This window comes from Falco cherrug, chromosome 1 (assembly GCF_023634085.1).
Source record: "Falco cherrug isolate bFalChe1 chromosome 1, bFalChe1.pri, whole genome shotgun sequence".
Lineage (NCBI taxonomy): Eukaryota > Metazoa > Chordata > Aves > Falconiformes > Falconidae > Falco > Falco cherrug.
The window spans coordinates 107392756-107417115 of NC_073697.1; the positions used below are offsets into that span (position 1 = coordinate 107392756).

General features: G+C 50.3%; 1 protein-coding gene across 1 annotated transcript in view; it reads left to right on the top strand.

Moving 5' to 3' along the window:
• LRRC75A (leucine rich repeat containing 75A) overlaps positions 1-24360 on the top strand; it is a 97200-nt gene that overhangs the window by 29131 nt on the left and 43709 nt on the right. The window contains exon 2 of the mRNA XM_055716709.1: positions 3852-3980. Within this exon, the coding sequence (XP_055572684.1) occupies positions 3852-3980 (129 nt within the window). The remainder of the gene's footprint in view (positions 1-3851; positions 3981-24360) is intronic.

A 24360-nucleotide genomic window follows, 5' to 3' on the forward strand; every position in this document is an offset into this window, starting at 1 on the left:
AGGTGTGTCTCTCCCTGAAAGAGTGTGTTTCCCTTGGGAATCTCCCTGCCCTACATTAGCTGCACAATTTCTATTTCCTTTTTTTCCTCTTGCAAAGGAGCCCGAGCTCCTGAACCCACCTGGTTCTGTGCAGTCACCTGCAGATCTGCGCAGTGCTGGACTACACGAGGATGAAGATGGTCTCAAATGAAGGAGTTTGTTTTTTCCAGCCTAATTAACCCCAACTGCACTGGAGCAGCCTTGGTGGGCTGGCCCGGCTGTCGCAGTGGTGCTCCTGGAGAGCACAACACATGCCATCCTCTTAACTTGACATCTTGATGCTGAGATTAATTCTTTTTTTTTTTTTTTTTAAGTGCCAGCTTGGGAGAAGCCATGAGATAGTTCATAAATCTATTTGGCCGCTTAATTTTTCAAACTAGGTATGTTTGCAGTCAGTGGGCACGGCTGGTTGGGTTTTGTGGCCAGTTGGATTTGTTGTTTTGAAGCTCTTTTCGGTGCTCCTGGAAAGGGAGAACAGCCCCACATGTGGTGGTTTTTTTTTTTTAACTGATTCAGCTCTTTTTTACTAACTGGCATGTTTGCAGTCAAACAGTCAGCAAAGCCAACACTAACTCAGCCAGTGCTGTAGTGATGCCCCTAAAAAAACCAAGGAAACCAGTACGGGAAAGACTTGCTACCTTGCCTGTGGTGTGAGCTGCAATTGCAGGCAATGTGGGATCCCTCTGGCTGCTATGGCCAGTGGCTGAAGATAGAAAAGATATTATTAAATGAAGATGATAATTTTCAGCCTGTCTCAAGTCACAGAGCATCAGCACCTACAACCAACGTGCCTTCCCGTAGCGGTCCATTGAGGCTGGGGCACCTCTGAGCTCGAGGCAAGCTCCAAATTGTTGCAGGGTGCCAAGGTGCTATTGACTCATTTTTGCTGTCAGTGGGGGTGGGAGAAAGGGGAGTTTTTAATGTAAATTATTAACAGATTGTGTGTGTGGCTGGCAATAACAAGCTTTAAACTGTCTCAGGGTGCTTTGAACATATACCAAAGCTGGACAAATTGCAGTGTTGCCAGGACTTGGGGCCAGTCCCCACCCTGAGCCATGCGTTTCTGCCCTCCTTGGTGTCCTGGGTCTGATAGGGATCGTGGATTTCTGATAGCTGAAGCTCTTGAATTGTATTTCTATTTTTCTGCCTGGTCTTCATCCATCTGCACATACACAAAGAGAGGTTATCCAGGTCTGTGATTGTCTTCTTTCTTATTTTTTCCTTTAAAAAAAAAAATTTAAAAAGTTTTCCAAGCTTTTAGACCACGTAAAGCTACTTTCTTACTGGTATCTTGATTTTTTTGATTTCCTGCAACAGCAGCTATATCCAGCCCTAGCGTGCTTCTACTTGTTTGGCCCAAATCTGCGTTTATAATATGCGGGCTGGGAGCTGCGGTGCTTTGGCTGTAGCACCTATTTGAGGTGGACTCCTTTCTCCCATTTCTTAACATCTCACTGACGTTCTGCTCAGCTCTGCGTGCTGCCTCCCTTTAAAACACATTGTTTCCAAACTTCAGGACTTGTGGCTGGGGGGGGATAAGTGCAATTTGTGGTTGTGAGGTGCTCTAACGTCCTCACCTGGCAAGTTCTGCTGAAGTGCTAAATGTTCAATCAATAACAAGTTATTAATTGAAACTATTAAATAAAAAGGGACTCAGGAAGGTGGCTTTTTGCAGGATGATGGTGAATAAGATTGTCCCAGCCCTGTGCTGTGTGTCTTGACACTTTTCAGGTGTTTTTTACTGAGTCACTTAGGAAGGTGCTATTTGGACATGCAGGAGTCTCAGGCTGTTACTGGCATCTTAAAGATAATTTTTGTTTTCACTTTCCCCAGCTCCACACTCAGCCCTCAGGGCCTTCTCCTGTATTTCATCCCTGTAACCAGCTGGTTTTCCCTAAGAGGACCAGAGCACCAAATACTTTCCCCTTTGTGCATGTTTCTTGCGTTGCTCATTCCTTCCTCACTTGAAACTTCCGTCTCATTTTTGCGGCTCAGCTCTTTTCAGCCTCAGATTCTTCATAGAACTGGACCAGTTTGGTTTGATGGCACCGGGGTTAATCCCTGGGAGTGCTGCCCTTGCCGGGCAGCATGCCTTTTCACCCCCAGAAACACGTGTGTTTTTAAAACATCATGCAACTTCATGCCAGATGCCACCAGTTACATGGGAGGAGGACTTGGCACTTGAGGGCAAGTCTCCATCTCCAGCGTGGACACCCTGATCCTGAGGGTCAGAAGTCAGTTTCCCCGATGCTAGTGGAGATAAAGATACAAGGATTTTATCATCACCTGATTTTTTGTGGTCAGTTGAAGTGGTTCCTCCTTTGTGCTGTGTTTTGGTTCAAGAATCGGGAGTAGACGCTCGGAGCTGGACCAGCCCACCAGCTTACAAACCCAGCTCCCATTGTCTGTGAGGGCTTGAAGGACCAAAGGTTGTGGCTTCCTCCACAAGGGTTTGCACTGGGAGGATGCTGGTGGTCAGTTCTTCCTTACCGAGTCACATCTCTGGATCTTCAGTGGTGACTGTCAAACCACCACTGCCACGCTGGTTTTGGCACCTTGTGCCATGTGCGTGGGGTATGTCCCTGCCCACTGAGTCTTGTAGAGGCCATCTGGAAAGTAAATGCCTTGTGGTAGGTGTGGTGGTGTCTCTGCTATGGGTGCGTGGATGTGGTACCCAACGGAGAGATAAATCTCCTGAAATGCTGTAGGACCCATGGCTCTTCGTTTTGCTAAATCCCATCCATGCCAAGCAGAGGAGGCTGCTTCTGGGCTTTGTTCTTTAAAAGTGGAAGTATGCCTTTAAAGAGAAACATAAAACATTTTATTCCCATCAAAAATAAAAGGCAAAAGGGAAATGGCTTGCTCAAGCTCACCCAGTAAGGTAGAGCTGGAAAATGAGCCAGCTCTCCTGCAGCTCTGGTGTCATGTGGGACCTGTGAGGAACATCTCCTCGAGGGACTGGCTCTGGCCATCCTCTGGGGTGGCTGGTGGGACCCCACTGCAACGTGTGTTCGTGTGAGAGGATTGCTGACCTGTCCCCTCATCGACTGCTGCCGAAGAACAAAACATAGTGGAGATTAAATATTTGAAGTAAAAGGAGTACACTATATATAACCCTTCCCCTCCTCGCCCCTGTGCGCTGACATATTTCATATAATGATGAGTTCTTTGCCAAAATTCCTCAAATTATTATGTCTAAGGATTGCAAATCATAGAAAATAGTCTTGGAGGGGACTTTGGGAGGTCTGATCCATCCCCAGGGCAGGATCAGCTCGATCTGAACCGTTGCTGACATATCCTTGTCCACTCTCCAACGGCAGAGCTTCCACCCCTTCTCCAGGCAATCTAGTCCAGCACTTTGCTCTTCCCAACCCCTCCTTATCCTCCTCTTTCCGTTGCTGCAATCTTAGGCTCATTCTTTCCTCCCCAGTGCACAGCAGACCCCAGAGCACATCTATGCTATATTTATTCTCCAATTCCAGTTTCATGCTGATCGAGCTGTCATGTACTCCGGAGTCATCTTTAATTTTAGTTTGTTGCAAGCATACTGATCGCTCAGTGGATTTATGGCTTCTGGAGGGCACGAGGGTGTTCGTCCTGCAGCACTAACACCTCTGTGCAGAGCAGATAAAGCACAGGAGTGCAGCTTTCCCCAGGGTGATGTGCTCATCTGTCCCCTCCTTGTGATGGGTGGTGGTGGGGATCACTTGCTTCTTCATGGGGGACCGCCAACGTGAGCCAATTTGAAGATCCACGCTAACAGTGCTTTTTGTAGCACATCTAACATTTCTCCTTTACCCTATTTTCTGCAGGATTTAGGAATGGAATCGACCTCTCTGGATGATGTCCTCTATCGATATGCCAGCTTTCGAAACCTGGTGGATCCAATCACTCATGACTTAATCATCAGCCTTGCTAGATACATCCACTGCCCCAAACCGGTAGGTACCATGGTCTCATCACGCCTCCATAACTCTGCTGGCTTGGGAAACCACTGTGCTGGGAGCGTGGAGCTTCTCCCTGAGTACCAGGGAAAAAGCCTCCTGGTTACTGCTGTGCTTGCGCGTCTTTGGACCAAGAGGACCTGCTCGGAGACCGTGGTTTGATTGCACAGTATCGGGCTTTCCAGCTGACCGAGTGACATTTGCTTAATGCCAGTACTTTGGGTGTTCGCACTTTGTTTTGCAAATTATTTCTGTTTTCTCCCACTTTGTGGGTCTGAGTTAAAGACCTCACCCCATCAGGAACACTTTCTGCCTCGCAAGGATAACAGACTGTTCCTCGCCCTTGTGTGATATTTATCATGACCCCAAATGACAAGAGTCCTTGGCTGTGCCTTCAAGGCCAGGTTTCCAAAAATGTGCAGCCTCTGTGGGCTGCTGTTCTGGCTCTGGCATGAGCAGGTTTCCCCGTGAGCACAGCCCCAGGCAGATGTGGGCTTTGAAAACTCCCGATCCCGTTTGCTCCCTGGCAGCTATAGCAGCATAAGGGCTTTGGAAAGTCCCAGGCTGGCTCGCTCCCTTCCACAGAAAATGGGACTTTGCATGGTGGCCACTGGCTGTTTGGATGATTCAGGTATCTTTCCCCAGGTTTTCTCTTAAATAAGTGGTTTTGTCGGTATCTGATCCACAGAACAACATAGGTTTAGCAGGGTGTGAAATGTCCAAGTTCTGGAAGCATCTTGGATAAGGAGGAAGAGGGGTAAGAGAAAAGGTACGAGGCAGTGATTGCAGGAGGTGTATGTGGCATCAGATCCCTGGGGATTTTTGATCTCTTAGTCCTCCCGTGCTGCAGTTCCCTACCTGTAATTCTGGGAGGGTGGCAGGGCTCCGCTAAGTCGGCGTGGCGTGTCCTGGCACTACAGTTGTGGTGACGTGTCATGCACCAAAGACAAATTGGTTGCAAACATCTAAAGGTATGCATCTTTCAGAGGAAACAGCTTTCTTCCGCCAAGCCTTGTGCAGGCTGTAGGGTGAGGGGGAGCTGAGGGTGGTGATGCTCCCTCTTGAAATTCCTTCCTCCCTTGAAACTCCCAGGAACAGGCTTCTTCCTGAAGAGACATTTCTGTCTGCGTTTCATCTTGTCTGGGACAGGGCAGAGTGTGGTGGGGGAGCTGAAGGCTCATCTGTCATGGTTGTGTTTTTCTTCTTCCCTGCACACGGCTTGTCAGGAATTAAAGTTACATTTAAAACAAATGGTGTGAATTGTAGGAAGAGGCTGAGTGATGTTTTCCAGTCAGCCCAAAGGAGGGTTTGCAGAGCTTCCTGGTGGCATGTCTTCATCGTAACAGCTTTCCTGGGAATGTGGGAGCTGCGTGGCTTCCCTGAACTCACAAAAAGTTCACTTTGATCAAAAAGGAAGCCCTTCTACCCCATAACCTGCATTTGGCTCTGGTCACGCTTGCAGATGGGATGGAGCTCTGTTTGAGGGCCACCAGGAACCAACTCCCAGCACTCCCCTTCCTTGTCTTCCAAACCCTTCCCATGCCTTTTTGTCCTTGGGAAAGAGCTGCCTGGAGCAGTGCCATGGCATCAGTCATCCAGGTTCATTGCTGCGTGTAAGACTTTGTATGCTGACGTAACGTGGAGCGGGGAGAGGAGGTGCAGATGCCCCAGCTGGAGTGTGTGCCTGATGTTTGTGGCTCCATCCCCTGTGACGCAGGGGGTGCAGCCCTCCTGGAAGGCAGCACCACCAACGTCCCAGCAACATCTCTGGGGGGAGCAGACATCTGAGCAAGACCCAGCCCCCGCTGGGCATCACACAGTGACCCCCAGATATTTTTTGGATGCTCCTGGAGCAGGTGTGTATGTCTCCCAGCAGGTCCCAGCGAGCTCATCAAACCTCTGAATTTCTAACCAAAAGCACGCTTGTTGCACTCTATAACCTTAGATTTTGTTGGAAGGGGAGGTGCTGTTTGTTTGTTTTTCCCTCCTGGAGACAGCAAACTTAGAGCTGGCTCATCTGTTCCCATCTCTGCTGCTGAACTGCAAGGCATTTACCCATCCCATGCCTCCTTTTGGTCAGCACGTCGTGGTTTTAAGCTCTTCTTGGAAAGGCACCATCCATAGGTGTGATGTGCCTGGTGTGATGGGGCAGGGGTCCAAGCTGGGGCATGCAGGCATCTCTGTCCTGCTAATAATGGGTCTTTAATTAAGAGTGTATGAAGGGATAGAGTCATTCACTGCTGCTTCTTGTGGAGGTTTTACTTAATAATAGCCTCCACCGGTGTTTAAAAATGAGGGAAATTGCTTTCTTTGAGATGTTTAGAGTTTCTTTAGTTTTGCTGAGGGAAAGCCACAATGATGCTCGGGGTATGTCTGCCTGGGCTACAGTGTGAAACTGGCTCTGGAAGTGCTTCATAAAACTCTCTACACTCGATAAACCGTGTTGGGAAGGGTGGAGCGGCTACAGCAGCGTGCAGGCATGGCTCGGGGACGTCAGGGACCCAAATCTCCATCTCCAGACCAAGGATGAACGTCCCGTGTCCTACAGCGTGAGCTCAAGATACAGATGCATCCCTGTGCTGCATAGCTAAACCCATGCAAGGGTACAGATACATCCCTTTCCCTTTTCTTGCGGAGAATAAGTTCCTTTCCCTTCTCCTCCCCCATGGGGCAATGAGATGGGAAACTGGAGAAACCTATTTTGACGGGCATGTTTCCAGGCAGAGAGGCCCCGTTCCCCCGCTGAGGTTACCCTTTTCCAAAGCATCGTGACTAAGCTGGTTTCTTCTCCACGTTTTGCCCTGGGAGACTAACAGTGAGCCGCGGCCAAGTGCGCTCGGCACCACTCATAAAAATAACCCCAGGCCACTCATGCAGCGGTGAACTGCTCTGCTGCCGACTACCTGCTTTCGCCTGTCTCCCTGCCTGTTGCTTTTGGCACTAAATACTGTAAAAAAATTAGTGCCAGTGGGAGCATAGAGATGCAAACTCCTCATACTGAATCGTGGGCTTCTAGCACACGGTGGTGGTAAAACATGCAGTAGCAAACGTGGATCAATCCAGCCCATGCAGCACGGGGACTCTTCTTCGTGAGATGCTGTTCTTTGGATGCACTTGGTCCTTTCCCCCTCCTTGGCACAGCTTGTTTGCACCTCGCTGTGCTGTGGCTTTGCCGCTGGAGCAAGGGACGGCTTCTCCAGGCCAGCGGTCCCATACACGTGGCTGCTGCAAGTGCTGGCAGGTGGCAAGTGTTTGCACGAGAGCAGCGACCGCTGTATTAATGCAGCAAAGAAAATACCACCCTGTTCTGCCGTGCAGCGAGGCGCTCCACGAGGATCCGCAGGGGCTCACAGGCAGGTGCTAAGCCTTGGAGCATCCCTGGGAGATTGATGGGTGTTGCCTTGGAGAGGAAAGCAGGGATTGTGCAGGCGACAGGCAGCAGATCCAGCAGTAGCGAGACTGTGCTGCAGCTGCTGGTCCATGACGTAGCCTTGCTTGGGCTTTGGGTGCCACTGGCTGTGCTTTAAACCCTCTTAGCTGGCAGCTCAGGATGCTGGGTGAAAATTAATTTCATCCCAGTGTTTGGTGGTGGTTTTCTGAGACACCGATTTTCTTTACGTCCCCAAAAACCTGCGTGCCTTAGTCACCTGGGTTATTTTCCAGCATCCACTCCTCTTTCCCCACAGAACTCTCCCTCCCCGCGATTTCTTTGACAGAGACTTGGCAGCGGCGTACGAGAGCAAGAGAAAGCTCAGGACCAGGAGTGTTGCAGAAGTTTTGGCTGTTGCTCTGCCAGCTGAAGGTGTGCTGTTGCATCCCGTGGCATGAACATACATGAATATGTAGGTTGAGGCAGCTGTGAACTTGTCCACATCCATACAGAGGTGGGACAGATGGGGCTGACCTGGACCCTGGTCCCTGTTAACCTGCTCCATCAGTCTGCTCATGGTTGTAGCATCTTGCTTTTCTCCTCCCTGACTTTCCGTACGTTGCTTTTTTTCACTCAGCCTCTATTTATACCGCCCTTAGCTTACAGGTGACCCCTTGGTCTCTCCTCTGAGCTAAAATAAAAGTTGAATCATTTTTCCAAGCTCTGGGTAAACATGTCCTGGTCTGTATAGCCAGGAAAAAGTTGGCCTGGGCTCTCCAACGTGGCTGTGGCTCAGCACAGTTCGGTGGATGCTTATTCCAGTGAGTAAATTCAAACCAGCAGCAAGGCAAAAAATGTAACTGGTGCTGGAGGAGCCTTCAGTGCTTTGTATGAGCCTGAGTGCAGGAATCGGTTGGGTGAGCTGTCGTGTGGACATCAGGGTATGTTGTGCAAAGGCTGGATCGTGTCTCTCTGGATCCCGCTGAGATCCCAGCCTTCCCTGAGGCGCTTGTGTTCGGGTGACTTTTGCCAAAGGAACCAAGTGAAAACTCTTTTCCAGATCACTTGGACGTCAGGGGTTGGATTTGGTCCCATCCCTACTTACAAATGTATAATGCGGTTCAGCTGAACCTGGGTGTCGCGAGCACCCCTTCCTCGAGGGGCTGGGACGTGGGTGTCTCCAGAAACGCCGGTGGAGCCGTGCGAGAACAACCAGCTTGGGCTGTGGCTCGCCGTATTGCTGCCTGGTGGGGAGGCTTCCAGGGTGGATAAATGCCGCCATTTCACGTGAATGTTGTGCTGGGTGGTGGCCTTAGGTGTTGCACTCGGTATTTACCCCCTTGCCCAGCTAGGGTAAACCTTTGGGCTTTATTATGCCTTAGAAGAGGCAGGTTTGCTCTTCAGGAAACTCGTCTTGTGCGACAAGTGTTCTAACGTCAGTTCAAGCGGGTGTTTGCATAGGAACGGACATTTGCACAAGTGGTTCTGTCCCCATGACCATGACCTTGGGGCGGTTTTATCATCCAGCCTCTCGCCAACCCCAGCCCCGTGGAAAGGTGCCAGGCTGGTTCCTCGGGTAGTGGCTGGGCTCCCGGCACAGCCCGCAGCCACCCCTTTCCAAAGGGGGGTGCCAGGGGAAGGGGGCAGTTGGTGCTGGTGGTCCCCAGTGCCACGTCTGGCTGTCCAGGGTTGCCCCGTGAATGGGGAAAGGGGAAAAAAAAAAAAAACTTTAGTGAAGCTGCGTGGCATGGGACGGGGCTGCCCCAATGCCCTGTGCCTTTCCTGCAGCCGCTCAGGTTTCCAGCGGGAGCCGTTCCAGGCAAAGGAGCTGAAAACACAAACACGTAAGGAGCAAAGGGCCCCCATAAAAAATTCACAGCTCTTTTTTGCCAGCAGGAATATCTGGCCATAAACTATTGGAAAATTAAACCGGTTCCTTTTTCCATAGACCCAAGCCACACGTATGGCTGACTGATGACTGATAGGGGGTGAGTCAGGCTTTCCTCTGCTCTGAGGGCTTGTTGCACGGGGGATAAATGCTGAGTGGAGCTGGGGGAGAGGAGAAAACGAAGCCTTGGGCCAAGGCTGCTTTTTTCCCTTGTGACCTTGGGGTGTTCGATTACACCAGCTCTTGCTGTCCTGGGGATGTACCGTGGAGGCTCCTCCAGCTCCTGAAGGCTGCCCAGAGTGAGCTACAAAGTGAGATTTTGGTTTTACTGATCCCCATCCTGCTGCCTTTTGTGGAGGGAGGCTTTTCTGCCGGTCGATGGCCAGGCAAGAACATCTGAGCCAAACCCCATCCCAAAGTCCAGCTTTGTCTGTCTGTTCTGCTGGCAGTGCCTGCAACTCCATCAAGTTGAGATGCAAGGTGCAATCCTGTTTGCACGTAGGGTGCTAGGTATGGGCAAGCATCTCGGTGTGGAAGCTGTGTACGCCAGGTAACGTGACCCTCTGCTTGCCCACCAACATCCATAGTGTTTCAAGCCGTGTGTTAGGGAGGGCATTTAAAAACTGCACTAAACAACTGGCATAGCTGAAGAGGTGACGTGCTGGGACTGGAAGCAAAATGGATTTTGCCTTTGTAGCCCTGGGTAGAGTGAAGATCTATTTTCTCGTTCTCTTCTGTGTCATTTGAGAAATATACGCCTAGCTGCATCCTGGGCTCAGATGTCTTTTACCACATGAGCTCTAAATTGATCAGGTTTGCGGTATGGGTTTGATTACGTGAATTGTCACCCACGAAAAGAAGAAAGTATAGAAAGAAAAAGTGGTTACTGTGACCTGGATGAATTCTGTTTCTAACCCTTCTTCAGCCCCATGGTATATGAATTTAACTTACAGATGATGTCGGATTTTTTTTTTTTTGTCCCCTGCATTTTTAAAATGTGTTATTTCTGATGGAGCTGTGTTGAAGCTAAAATGGGTATTTTTTCCCCTCTCATTTACTGTCCTGTGTGCTGTGGACATGTGGCTAAAACTGTATTAATAAACTCAGTTTATACAGGATTAATATAACCAGGGTACCGTGACCACCAGCTCAGTGCCTTTATCCCCAAACCAAGCACATAATCCAGCTCCTCCACCATGCGTGTTATTATTTGATCTTGAATTCAAATTATCATTCCAAGTTTGTGACATCACAGTCGTTTTTACAGCAGTACGAGCTGAAATTATAGGTATGAAGTGATGACACATTGAGGGACACTCAGGCATGGTCTGTCGGGCAAGCTTGTCAGCCTCGATGAGTTTCTTACCTTTCCTTTTGCTATTAGACGTGCAAGGAGAACGCATCTCGCACATCTTGCAAAGCTCTCGGATGCCAGATGCAAAGGTCTGTGAGAGCACCGAGTCTTTTTTTGTTCTTTGCTATAAGAAACATCATAAAAGGAAGCTGATTTATGAATGGAAACCTTCTAAAACCCCAAACACCTGATAGAAAAGCAAAGGGAGTGATGGGGGATCAACTAAGTCAATTCCATGTTCTGTGTTCTGTATTAATGGCTCTTTCTTTTGGGGTTGGTTTTTTGTGGGGGTTTTTGTTTTTGGTTTTGTTTTGTTTTGTTTTTTTTTCTGGTCTTGCTCCAAGTGTGAAGATCACTCTTTATGGGTATTTAAGACATCTGCAAAACATTAAAATATCCTGCGGTATGAAGCAGGCTGTGAAGCTCAGACCCCGCTAATGACAACGCTGGTTCTTTCCTAACTTAATGTGTCGTGCCCTCTGCTCATCTTTTCGTTGCAAAAAGAGAGATGTTCTCCAAAGCCCCTCTGTGAGCTAAAGCTGAGTGCCTTCGAAATGGGGAAATTACTCTTTGCAGGATTTTTTTTCAGATATTAAGGCTAAAAAAAGAATAACAGCAAGGTCTAGATGGGCTGTGATGGTACCACTACTGGCAAATTATTGGTTTTGTGTGTGAAATGGGACTGCGGAGACGGGATGAGCCCTGCCTCTGCTTCCTCGTCCAAACACTGTGTGATGCAAGGAAGATCCTGCTGTCCTTGTCCCTCCCTGCCTGATGAATTTGCTCCCCGGCACTCAGCCCGTTTGCACATGGGGAGATGGAGCAATTAATCACGCTTGGATCTGCGAGGCTGTTGTGCCAGTGTTGGTTGTTCTTCTCAGAAAAATCCCACTCGCCAGCACCAGCGGGGAAGTGGCAGGATGCAACCCTTTATTTAAGCACGCTTCATGGTGTGGGAACCCAGGGAAGAGTGCTCCTGTCCTTTAAAAAAAAACAAACAACATTAAAATGTTAGGTGAATTAACTATATGTCAAACATAGCACCTTATGGAAGATGCTACGTCTGCGTTCCCCTGCAGCACCGGTGCCATGACTGTAGGATGAACTGGCCTCTGTTTGTGCAAAACATCTTAATTTTTTGTGGGGGGTGTTTTTCAGCCCTTAACCCCTCAGCTGCTTTGTTTTCCCTTCTCTGAGGCAGTGTGTGATGGGGTAACCACCCTTTCTGGCTAGCCAGTATCTTCCTTGGACGTGTGGGCTGATTTATGAAAAATATGGCCTATTATGGCCAGTTTTATAGCGCTTGTATCTCTGAGGGACGTTCTGCTTTGATGGGAGCTGAGCCTGTTCAGCGCGGCAGAGGCAGGCACGGGGGAGCAGCCGGGGGAAGCCCACCCAGCGTACCCTGTTATCAGTGACATAAAAAAATTCCCTTGGATTAAAAAGTATGGAGGTTTTGTGGGTTGGGCGAAGGCATGGCAGCATGTGCAGCTCTGGCTGCAGTGAGGAGTGGACACAAAAAAGTCTTTTTCACCTTCCCAGCTACCTAACTGGTACCATGGGGAGGTCAGTGAACAGAGTTTGTGAAATGCTGCAGCACGATTTGGGATGAAAGAGGCCGTATAAACACAAATGGTTATTGGAAAAGCTGACTGAGGCTTTTCAAAAAAGAAAAGGAAAAAGAAAGTCTTGTGTGGCCAGGGTGACTTTTATCAAAGTTTTATCTTTTTATCTCTTTTGGGTTGCTGAAACCCAAAATCTTGTTGCTGGCTGGCAGAATTGCCAGGTCCCTTGCTCAGTTCCCATAATAATCAGATAACCTTTCCCCACTGCCGTGTAACCATCTGCAAACCCTCCATAATGCTGCAGGGTGGATTTTGTTGGCTTGGCTTTTGCAATGCCTCCAAACTGTCAGGTGCCACACGAACCGGCGAGCGATGCGCGAAGCTTCCCCTCTTCTGCCCAGCATTTGAGAGCATCTTGGGTGACACCGCTTGTCAGCGATGGGCATCATCACGCAGGTCGGAGCTGAAGCAGAAGATTTAAAAAAGAACCAGTAACAGGAAAAAATATTTCATGGTAGCCCTGTCTTTTCTCAAAAGGCGGCAGTTGCCAAGTAGCCAAAGTAAGCTTCAGAGCTGGATCCCAGGCAGAAGGGAAGGGAGAAGGGGGCAGGTCAGCTCAAGTATTTTAATGCCAGAAGGAGAAGGTAAAGGTCTGTGGCTGCGTTATGGAAGAATCTACCCATTCCTAGCAGTGGGTCAGTTGTTTCTTGCCCAGCTCCTTGTTTCTCTTCCCAGTTTATTCTCCTCTAGAGAAAAAAACACACAGGAGATGACCTAGACCCCCACCACCTCTGCTCTTGACTCTCCCGTTGATTCTCCATGGCTGGAGAGAGAAGAGGCTCCTCTCACCTGCCTTCCTGGTGGCCTCCCCTTCCTGGTGGGCAAGCAAAAGAGCCGTAAAAGACACTCTGCTGTTGGTCATGACGAGCAAGGCTCCCTCCTGGTGTCAGTGAAGCCTCTTGGAGAACGGTTTAGTATTTTTCTTGTGGCAGCACCTGGGGCTCAGCAGCTCTGCCTTGCCATAACAAGAGAAAATACATTTTTACATCAGGTGCTTGGGGGTTTCAGGTTGTCTTTTGGAAAATATGCTTTCCTCACCTCATACTTCACCAGCTCCCATGGTGAAGCTCAATCTGACCTGCTTCTGCAGTAGACCCTCAAGTCAGTGTAAGAAATAGCTGCCAGCTGTGTGCTCTGCGCCTCTGCCTGCAGACTGGTACAAGTTTTCCCAGAGGGTTGTCAGAGGCAGCAGGATCTGGTCTCTGGATGGAAGTGCTCTGAAATCTCAAAAAGTCTGTTGGTACACAGGAAGGGTTTGCGGCTCAGCCCGGTCGATGTGATGGAGACTGAGAGCATGTGAATGTGGAGAGCATCAGAACGGAGTCTCTGGTCTCTCAGTGCATCGCTCCCCTCCGAAAAATGTCACCAGAGCAGCAAAAAGGATGAATAACAGAAGAAAGCATTTGCTGAGCTTCTTTCACTAGGGCTGGCAAGCTTGTGGAGAGTTTTGTGAACAATAGAATATACTGCTTAATAATTCAAGCAAGTGCTTGCAGTCCTCATGAGCCCTGCTAGTGTGCGTGGCTTTTTACCGCTGTCCACGCTTGGTGTCATGTCCATCTCGCTCCTGGCCAAAGCGGTTGCCTGTGCCAGGATGCTGCTGGTGCCACATGGATGCAGGCAACCTGGCTGAGCATCCGTGGGGGTAAAGCAGAGCCTGTAGGTGAGGCTGTAGTTGGCCTGGTTAACTTTGAATCTTTTCCAAGGACCCTTCTGGCACAGCTCTGGCAGCCAAGAGTTGTGTGTCACTGCACAGAAACACTGGTGTGAGGGCAGGTTCCCGAGCTGAGCATCCAGCGCTGCCCACACGCTTCACCTGCAGCCTCCCCAGGAACGCCAAAGAAGTGTCCCCGAGGGAAATGGAGGATGAAGAAACAGGTACCTCATTAAACAGTAACAACGTACTTTATTGATGTTTTCTGATGGCAATTGACATTTGAGTTCAGATCATTAGCTTTTAATCAGAACATAATTTACCACAAAGGAAGGAAGTGTATCGATTCCCTGCCTCCTGGTGGGAACGGTATTTATTTACCTCAAGCAGTGATGGTGGGGACCTCTCCTGCGGTAGGGCTGGGGGGGAAACCTGGGTGACTTGGGCACTTGGATGGGTATTTTAATATCTGTTTCCAGCCTAACTCACAGGTGTGTGGATACTAAGCGAGCAGATGGTCTGCTGGCAATGTGGATTTGCAGAAATTAATGGTTTTATAGGGAGAGTTCAAGGGTTTTAATAAGGAAGGGAGTTCTCTCTGTTGATAGACCACTGCTGATGGTTGAGGAATTGCCCAGCCACAGATTGTGGTCACATCTGACTTGGTTCAGGCAGAAAAGTCCCACTCACCGTTGGTCAGGATGGGTGAAAGAAGCTCTAGCAGATCTTACGACCCAATCTGAGCTGTTGTGGGGCTGCGAGCTGTGGGTACACCTGGTGTTCATCCCTGGCCACGGAGGGCTGCCAGTGCCCAGGGCACATTTTGGCTAGCCCTGTTGCATCCCGGTGAGGCTGCTGCTCTCCTGCAAAGCAGGAGCTGTTCCCCAGCATCTGGGGGAGGGGGTGGAGATGGTGACACCTCCAGAGCCTTTGGAAGGGCGTAGAAGTGAGCCCCACCGAGGAGCATGTGGAGCTTAACCTAGCAAGGGCTCAGTGGCACTGCACGACGCAGGTACGTGCAATCACCTGCCCCAAATCCTGCCTTTGCCCCGTGCTGTGTTTTTGAAGAAAAATCCACTGTTTTACATGTACCCCAAAGTTCAGCTCCCTTGCTGGGTACTGCAGTCAGCCTTTGCAGGGGGGGCAGAGGTGCTGAGTACCTGTGATGCTTCAGGGTGAGCTGAAAGCACTTGAGGATAAAACACTTAGTGCAGAGCAGCTCTCTGTGCTCTTCCCTTGCTGGTTCCTCAAGCTCTGTATGAGGAAGGGAAAGAGCATTATCCGCATTTCACCCTAGGGGAAAGCGATGCCTGGCCTTGGGGAGGGCTGTGCACAGCACTGCACTCATCAGGGCTGAACCGCAACACCTCTGGGCTCGGAAGCACTCACATTCCAGCGCTCATCCTGGAATTTTGAAGAGTTACTTGCATTTAGCCCATCTGCAGCATCACAGCTGTCTTGACGTATGCTTCAGGCTATTTCTTGGAGTGAGGAGAAGTTTTGCCCTTTGCGACTGATCTCCAAGCTGTTGCCTTTGCAGCCCCCAGCTGCAGCCCCCCCAGCTCAGCGGCCCCTCGGTTTGGCTGTGCCGGCTCTAGGAAAAGCTTTCACCCAGCCAGATAGAGGAGATGTATCAGTGAGCAGCACTGCAGGTTTGGGGTGGGTCAGGTGGGGATGCTGCTGAGACGAGAGGAGCCCTTCTCTCTGGTTCACCCCACATGTACATTGTATCCTTCCCCTGAGCATCAACAGGTGATTGCTCCTTCCAGGGGGGATGCAGCTGCGCTCTCTCTGTTCAGCAAAAAGTAATAAGGAAATGCAAAGAGCTGAGGTCTCTCAGATAGGGAAGTTGCCAGCGGGATTTTCAGTAATTACTCTTCAGAGATGGCAGGGACTATGATTTCTGGTCAAAGTCCAGCCAGCGATTATCTCACGGTTTGGGGTATTTGGGGATTTGGGTAAGAGCTTTATCCCACCCTTCCCATCTTCAAAAGAATTTTTGCAATCGTTAGGTGATTTGCTAATCCTCCCAATTTCTCTGTCACCTTCCCTTTTCTCCTTTCCACCCGTTTTCCAGGAAATCCCCAGTACAGCTCCGGTGTCTGTGTTTGTAGTTTCGCATCTGCTTGGAGCGCTTGATGAAGTGACCCCCCTCCCTCCAGCCTTGCTGCATCCCGGAGCTGTTGCTAGGAGAGCTTGGCTGGAGCGCAGCCACTGCTGTTAGCTGCTGCTTCCTTACGGTGATGTTATCTTCTATTCTTAAAAAAAACCAAACCCAAACCAGAATATTCCCAGTTCTCTCGTGCCTACGAGGGCCCCGCAGTGGTTAATGAGCTGAAGGTGAGCGTTGCTCCGAGGGTTATGCCCTTGCCCTGGGATTCCCGTTTCTGTGCCCACCTGCAGCAGGGAGCAGTGGGGTCTGATCTGAGGGGGGTCACTGCCACCCCTTCCCAGGCTCCCCTGTACGTCACGAGACTCCCAGGGGTTGTAGCGAGGGGCTGAGAGCCCCCGCAGAATAACATAAATATTTGCAGTGGCAGCCCGGGGATGCTCCCGCTCTCCTCCGACAGCAATAACAGCCAGACTGGGGGTTGTTTCCCGTGGGATCTGGTGCGGTGCAGCTGAGAGGCTCCATAGGAGGCTTGATGGGCTGGGAAAGTCTCTCCATGATGTCCTGCAGCTGGGACATAAATAACCAAATAATCTACTTCTGGTTTAACCCTGAGGGGAAAGGGGTACAGGGAACAGCTGGTGGTTCCTGCGTTTAGCAGCAAAGGCAGATGCCAGGTTCCGACCTGTGGTTCCAAATGGGATGCTTCTGAGAAACGCTGGCTCATGTAGAGGGGGTGGCTAGGGCAGGGTCTGGCTGAAGAGCCACATTTGCTCAGGGCAGGATGGTGGGAGGTATCACGGGCACCGTGCAGACTCTGTGCACCCACCTGTCGCTCTGCAGCGTGCACCCCCATCCTGCGTGCATTGCCCACGAGCAGGGTCTGAGAGCCTGAAAAGAGTTGAGGAGCCCCCGGAGACACAGCGCTTGCAGCCTGGAGCCCCACAGGTAAGCAGAGACATCAGGTCTGCAGTAGAGACATCAACACTCGTTGCCAAAACATGGGGCAGCTTTGCCTGCAAACTGCTGGTGGACAGTGGCAGTGAGTGATGGGGAGCAGCTGAACCCCCCTGGGGAGGAGCTGCCCAGGGGCTCTGCGCCCCCCAGGGCTCAGAAATCAATCCTCTGTGCCTGCGTGTGTAGGAGGAAGGCGAGTGCCATCATCCACAGAATACACCGACTCGAGCAGATGTTAGAGGTCGGCACCTCCGACCCTTCTTCCCATTTGCAGTCCAGTCAGTGCGGCACCTTGGGTGTTTTTCTGTCTTTGCTGTTCTACATCAGCTATAATGATTAATTTGTCAGTCGGTTGTTTGCTGAGATATTTCCAGGGTAATGAATGGCTCTTTCTGGATTTCTAGCTGCTTGCTTTGTTGTATGATAACTCACTGTGTCTGTCAGGATACAGATGCATTTGTCATTAAAAGCACAGTCCGGTGACCCTTCCAGGGATGAATCTGGCATCTAAATGGCCTTCCCATTAGTGACTTTGTTTATAGCACTGAAGTGGGTCCAATTTATTTGGCTGAGGATCTCACTGCATCTGTCAGGAGCACATGTTGGAGTGGCAATGCTCAAAAGCCTCCTCCACAGTCACAGGGTTGCTGTGCGCATCTCGACAGGGTGCAGTCGGTGACATCAGGCATCGCAGCTAATGGGTGCCGAGCAGCATGCAGATCCCCTGCCATTTCCCATGTTGTTTTGACTGCTGCTCATTTATCCTCTCCTGCAGAAGCTAAGCTGGGTACCCTCCAGTAGCTCTCACAAAAGATTTTTATATTCTTTTTTGCAATTTCCCTTTATCTTACATGTTCCCCTCAGGGCCATCTATCACCTGGAATTTTATTGCCTTCTTTAATTGCTTCTCCGAAGTCCAAGAGTAATATTAGTCCAGGATCCTTTTGAATAACTTCCTGAGTCGCTGCGATCCCATTCATCTTGTACCTCTGGCTCTCATGATAAGCCCTATTGTACATTGCTTTTCATTTTGGTGTGTCAACACTGAGTCTAATGCATCGCACTTTGGCCTTTCGTCAAAGCGGATGATGAGCGCTGCTTACAGCAGGACCTGAGCTGCAAAATTGGGTTCCGTTTTTTTTTTTTCCTTTGTTTCTGCAGAATTCCTCTTTCAAGGTTCTGCTATTGCTGCAGCTTCACCAGCTCCTAATTTGGGCTAGCTCAAGGCAGGTTTAATTGCTGGGGTCCTTGGTACCCTGTGATTGCCCTAGGTGAGGGCTCAGTACTGTGTCAGGATGCCCAGTGCAGATGTCCTCAGCCACAGGTTTCCCAGTTTTGGCAGTGGCTTTGTGTCAGGTTTTTGTAAGAGTTGAACAGGAGCAAGTCCTTTACTGAGAGCAAAAGAATTGACCTTGCTGGTGCTCAGTCCCTTGCTGGCCATCTCAGGGAGGTCAGCATCCACTCCCATCCCTGCAGCCAGCATGTGAGGGCAAGATGTGACGACCACGTGCCTTTCTGGTTTGGGCCGTGGTGGGGAGAGGGTTTGCACCATCAATAGGTCTGCCTGGAAGCAGAGGAGCTGGGGTTCTTCAAACCATGAAGTTACTGCATGCACCACACTCAGTCGCTGAGTATTTGGTTAATTTGGCCAAAGCCAGTTGCTCCTTTTGGACCAGGGTGTTAATGGGACCTTCTGGAGACCGGCTGCAATCAGCACGCTGAGGAGCACTGGGTCAGGCAGTCACCCCCAGCTTGCGAGCCTGGTTATCCCTGCAGGCATCTCCTGCCCAGAAGTCCCCAGGTTGAGGCCACTTCTGCTTTGCACCACTTGCCGACTTTCTCCCTCATTGAGCTTTACGCTGCTGTCACCCAGGACTCCACAGACCATTAATTTTGCTGTGCTTGCTGCCAGAGCTGATGCTGTCTGCCCTGGCACGGAGAACCTGCCATCTGCTAAGGGACACCTTCAGCCATTGCTCCTGCCAGCGTGTCAAGCTTCTCCAAGAAGGTGGTGAAGATCAGAAGTGCTGCTTAAGCTACATGCTCTCAGCCCGGGGCTCGCAGCTAATCGTGGCCACAACCTTCAGTTAGTCTTATGCAAAAGTATTTTCCGTTTGGGGGCATGTTGTGTAGCAGCTGGGGCTATCATTCCTGTTTCTGCATAGCTGGCCTGATGGCTGCAGGCCTGGGCATGGGGGTTTGGAATTCTACTGGGTGGTTTGATCGCTGGGTTTAGGGTTTTGCCAGGTAATGGGATGAGTTTTCTGATCGGGAATGCTGATGAGAAGTGGTTCCTTTTCTCAGTTCTTGCAAGTGCTCCAAAATACTCCTTTTTGTCCAAAAGGGTTGCTGCTGGATGGAAAGTTTTACTTTCTGATAAGCTTTTATCAAACTATAGTTTATTGTTTGCTAGAAGACTGCTCCTCCTCAAAAAAAAAAAGCACCATCTTTTTGTTTGCCTTTTATTTATGCTCCTTCAGACAGCTGCTTTCACCTCTGCCCTTCTTTAAAAGGGAATTTTTGATGGTAAAGCCTATATCCTAGCAAACCAGAAGGAAGGGGGTAGGGTTTCCAGTATGAACAACATTCCTTATCCAAACAGCATCTGGAGCCGCTGGGTTGGTCTGCATTGTTTCTGTGCAACTTCTATGCCCGTGCGGTTCTGTTCCTCTGTATCTTTTAATATACTCGCAGTAGAATTTCCCACAAACCACTTCCTAATATTTGAGATAGTTTTATACGAAACTACCCCTGCATTAGGTGAAGTAAGATATAGTACCTTATTTGACGCTAGGCTTCGACCGTCTGTAACTGCTGAGTTACTGTGGACCCACAGTGGTCATTGTCAAATCTGCCATCGCAGAACAGAATGAGAGATTTATCCAAGGTGGAAACACTCCTCTCCTGGCAAGGAGTCTCCAAGAAAGGGAGCCGGCTGGACATGGTTATTTGACAGCTCCACAAGGGTCTTGCTGGCTTCCCGGGTCCGTGACCGCAGTCCTGCACCCGGAGGACCCAGCCTGCAAACTGCTGGTGGACAGTGGCAGTGAGGGATGAAATCGGGAGCTCGTTTGGTTTTGTTGTCTTTTCAAACCTCCTGCTTCTGTGCGGATGGCTGGAGAGGGGATGTAAGCAGAGCTTGGGAAGGGCTCGGCAGTGAGCTTACTGCTGGAGCCGTGCTGGGAGAGGGGTCACCAAGCCCAGATCCGCATTTCCCATGCCAAACCCGTGCATTTTTCCTGGAAGAAGCCAAACGCCTCTTCTCATATAAGAAGCCTTCATTCTCTTCCAGGACCAGCTGGTCTTTTCTTGGCCATTTCCTAACGTGAGTTGATTCTGGACCACATCCTTCCCTTACAAAAGCCATCGGAGTGTCTCGGGTGCCAGTGGGTGCTTGGCCCGAACCTTGGGCAGGGGGGGCACGGGCGGTGTTCGGCCCCATGGCTGTGTGCCTGGGGAAGCACAGGAAAGAGCAAGTGGATTAGCTCAGTCACAGTAAACCCTGCTGGGAACAACCTCGTTCTTCTTAAAATGGCCTTGAATTATATTTGTTCCACTTCTCTTCTAATTTGAATTCAAATATCCTTGATTTATTGTCAAAATAGTTTCTGCGCAGGGTATTGGGTGGTCAAATGGACCCGTTTAAAGCCATATTGTCACATTACTTGGATTTTATTTTCCTCTGTGTGGACAAGGTCTATCACTTACATCCACCATGCCCATATCTGCTTGCCTTTGGGCACCATCCACCTCACCACTCGTTCCCCAGCAGGCTGGGTCTCTTCCCAGAAGAGTCTGAAATGATAAGAGATGGAATTGCAATATCCTTACAACGATGTTTTTAGGAGAACCTTTCCCCGCAGCACAACGGGGATTTTTCCATGTGCATTTTCGTGCCTTGCCCAAGGAACTTGGTGACCCACCACCCGGAGGGGTTTGTGGCTGGCGTGGATCCTGCACACCTGGATGGGGCTGTAGGTCGCAGCAACCCCCCAGCCTCCTGTGGTGGGATGAGCGCTGGGTCTTGGCATGGTTTGGCCTTCGATGAGAAGGGGAACAGTGGGTTTAAAGCCTTTTCTACCTCCTCGGCTCCTGGTCTTGCAGAAGGGGGACAGTTTGCTGGAGAAAACTCCATTAGGGCTTCAAAAGGAAAGCCTGGCGGTGGCTTGCTGGGGCCGGGGCTGGCTGCAGCGCAGATGTCTGCTGTCTGCCTGCAACAATAGGCTGCAATTTAGCCCCCATGCTTTGAAAGCAAGGAAGGGGGAGGGAAAAAAAAAAAAAGAAGAAGAAAGGAAAGGGAAAAAAGAAAACCAGAAAGCCATTAGATGACTTCAGCTCCGCGTGACTACATCAAAAGGGAAGGCATCGTAAATTCGGTTTCTATTAAACCCCGGGGCCCCGGTGCTGGGGAGCAGGATGCCGTTCCGGTGCCAGCGGCCAGGGAAAGCTGTTTCAGAGCCACAGGAGCGGCTGCAGGTTTTGGGTGGGCAGAGCTTTTTGCTGGCGGCTGTGTTGACCTGGTTGTGGGGGGGGAGTTCGGCAGCTCCACGCTGGTGGATGGCAGGCACGGCTTTGACTTAGTCATGTCCTGAGATGTGTCCCTGTGCCTTCTCCTGCTGCTTTCCGAGTAGGTGTTTGGAGGTCCCTGTGCCCCATCAGCTTTGGCACGTTAGGCATCTCCTGGTGTGTGAAGGCTTTGCACGTGGGGCCATTTCACTGTGCTGAAAGAATGTTTCCTCTTCATTTTGGTGTCGTCCTTTCCAAACCCCAGTGTCTGTCCCCACATCAGTGTGGGTTTACTAGGGGTTTGCTCTCCTTTGCGTCTTGCTAATTCATAATACTGATCTCATGCATGCCAAAGCCATGGAGGATGATCTGTCCTAGGGCTTCCTAGAGCATCTCTCACTATTTCATGTCTTTAACTGTGTAATAACTCTGTTTGCCCTTGTGAAGTTTTTTTTTTTCTCCTCTCAGCTGTTTGGTTTTTTTACTTTTGCTTAATAGTCCAAACTATTATCCTATTGTCCTAGCCAATCACCCAAGAAAAATAAAACAAGGCAGAGGATTTGGAAGGAAATCTATCATTCTCTGTCTTTTCTGGCTATGAAATAGGTCATGCTTTAAGGGTCGCCATTCACTGAACTGTATGGGAAGCAAACATCTCGGCTGAGGGGTCTCCCCACCAAATATTTCATACGCGGGAAACGGTGCTCCCAGGAGGAATGCAGTTTCCCTGGCCTGTGGCTGTAATGATTTGTGCATGGACAGACCTTTTTGTGCATCAGAGCGGCAACAGCAAACCCTGCAGCATCCACAAAGAGATGTTACAAGTTTGAAAAGTTTTTTGAAAGAAACAGGAAAGGGAAAAAAGGAATTAATTTTTAATTAAGTCAAAATCATTATTTGGGAGGGCCAATACGGGACTTTTGCATGCTAAGATTTGCAGGACAGCACTTTTTTTTTTTCCTAGAGATTGATTGCAAGTGACAGAAATGTGGGACTGTGTAAATAACATGAGAAAAAACCTGTCGCTTCCTGCGACCCGAGACAATGGCTAATTGTTCTAATTTGGGTCAATCCCCTGCCGTGCTGCAGCAGGAATTCTTTACCAGGGCTCTTTAATCATTAACGTTGGCCTATTTTACACGATGTTTGGCCCTGATGCAACCCCCCACCATCACCTTCCCTCGGGCTCTGTGCACCACCAGGGATTCGGCTGCTGGAGGAGGAGCGGTTGATTCATTTGTTAATGAAAACAAATTAATTTGCAGTAACATCTTTATCATGAGGCTTTCATATGCTTTGCTCCTCCTCTGAGCTCTCTGGCTGAGAGAGCAGCCCTAAAACTCGGTTTGTGAGTGCAAATTTCACCTCCTTGCATTGCCCAGGAGTTGCTGTGGTGCGGTGATGCAAGGAGGGCAGGCAGTGATGCTGTGGGTATTTAATCCCGGTGAAAACACGGTCCTGCCCATCCCATGTTTGCTTTCCCATGGTGTCACCTCTCTGCTGGCGGAGCGGCGAGGAACACGTCCAGAGGAACACGTCCAAGGATGGCTCGTTTGGGGTTAACAGTGCTGTGCAGATGCTGGGTGCTACCTCACCCGCGGGAGCTGTGGCTGGGGGCTGGTACAGCCTGAAAGGCATCTCTCCAGCACCACAGGTGGGACCATCAGTGAGGATCAACCAGGTCCCCCTGCAGAAACCGGGGCAGGTTTAGCAGGGCGCATTGGGGTGAGCTTGGCCTTTACCTGCTCTCCTTTATCCCTGGGGTTTAACTGATTTCCACTTCAAGCACTGTTGTTCCATCCCTTCATCCAGAACTCTCCTTTTGGGGCTGGAGCCAGGGTCAGGAGCTTGGTGGTCCTCAACATGTGCTTGGGGCACCCCCTCCACCGTGGGGCTTGGCTCGTGCCGCTCCCCATCATTTTCCAGCTGAATGAGATCCTGTTGGTATGGGGCTGGTTGCAGATTGCGGATGGGGCATGTGCCACAAATCCCTCTCCCAGCTGAAATCTGTTAAGGGATTAAAATCTCATGAATCTCTGGGCTCCTCCTGGCAGCAAGCAGCCCTCTCTCCTTCTCCAGAGGGCTGGAGGCAGGCGAAGACAGAGGAAGAATTATGGGGAAAGGGGCCCTTTGCAGGGAAGAGCCTCTGCTCTCAGCTTTCCCCTCATCCCTCTTCCATCCTGCGCTCAGCATCGTGTCTGATGGCTGGGAACTGTGCTGGGTCTGTGCCAGCTCGGAGAGGACATGGGCAAACAGAAGCCAAGACGTTGCCCAAAACCTGCTTCTCTGAGCTGATGCTGGTCCCACCTGGGCTGGCTCTGTGGCTCGTCAGTCTTGCTGAGGAGCAGGGTGCTGCATGAACATGCCCTGCGAGGCATGTCTTCTCCTGAAAGCTTGCCAGTGGAGCAGCCAAGGGGAATGAAGAGGAACAAGGGTGCCGTACAGCTCGCTCGCTCCTTGTGGAGAGGCTTTGCCCCCTGTTTAGGTACTGCTCAAAGCCGTTTTGCTGCATGCATGATGCAGGTTTCTCTCCCTGTTGATGTAGGAGCTGTACGGGTGTGGGCAGGATCGCGGCATTGAGAGCTTTTGCAAACTTACAGATGTTCCCAGATGCGTAGCCAATGGATCCGTGGGGAGCTCAGCTGAGGGCTCGGCAGCAGCATCGTACCAGCATTTATCAGCTGGTCTGTGAGTGTAGTGCTAAGAGAAAGGGCATATCCCAGCTCTGCAAAACAGCCTTTTTCCTGGCAGCATCGTCAGCTGGGAAAGCCGAACTCCGTGTGGTCCATCCCATCTCCCCAACCCTGAGAAGCTCGGCACTTTTCCTCCCAGAGCTTGGAAACCAGAGTAACAAATATGCATTCCCATGCACCTGCACCTTGAATGCGTGGTTCTGGAAGGGGCCAGGTCTTC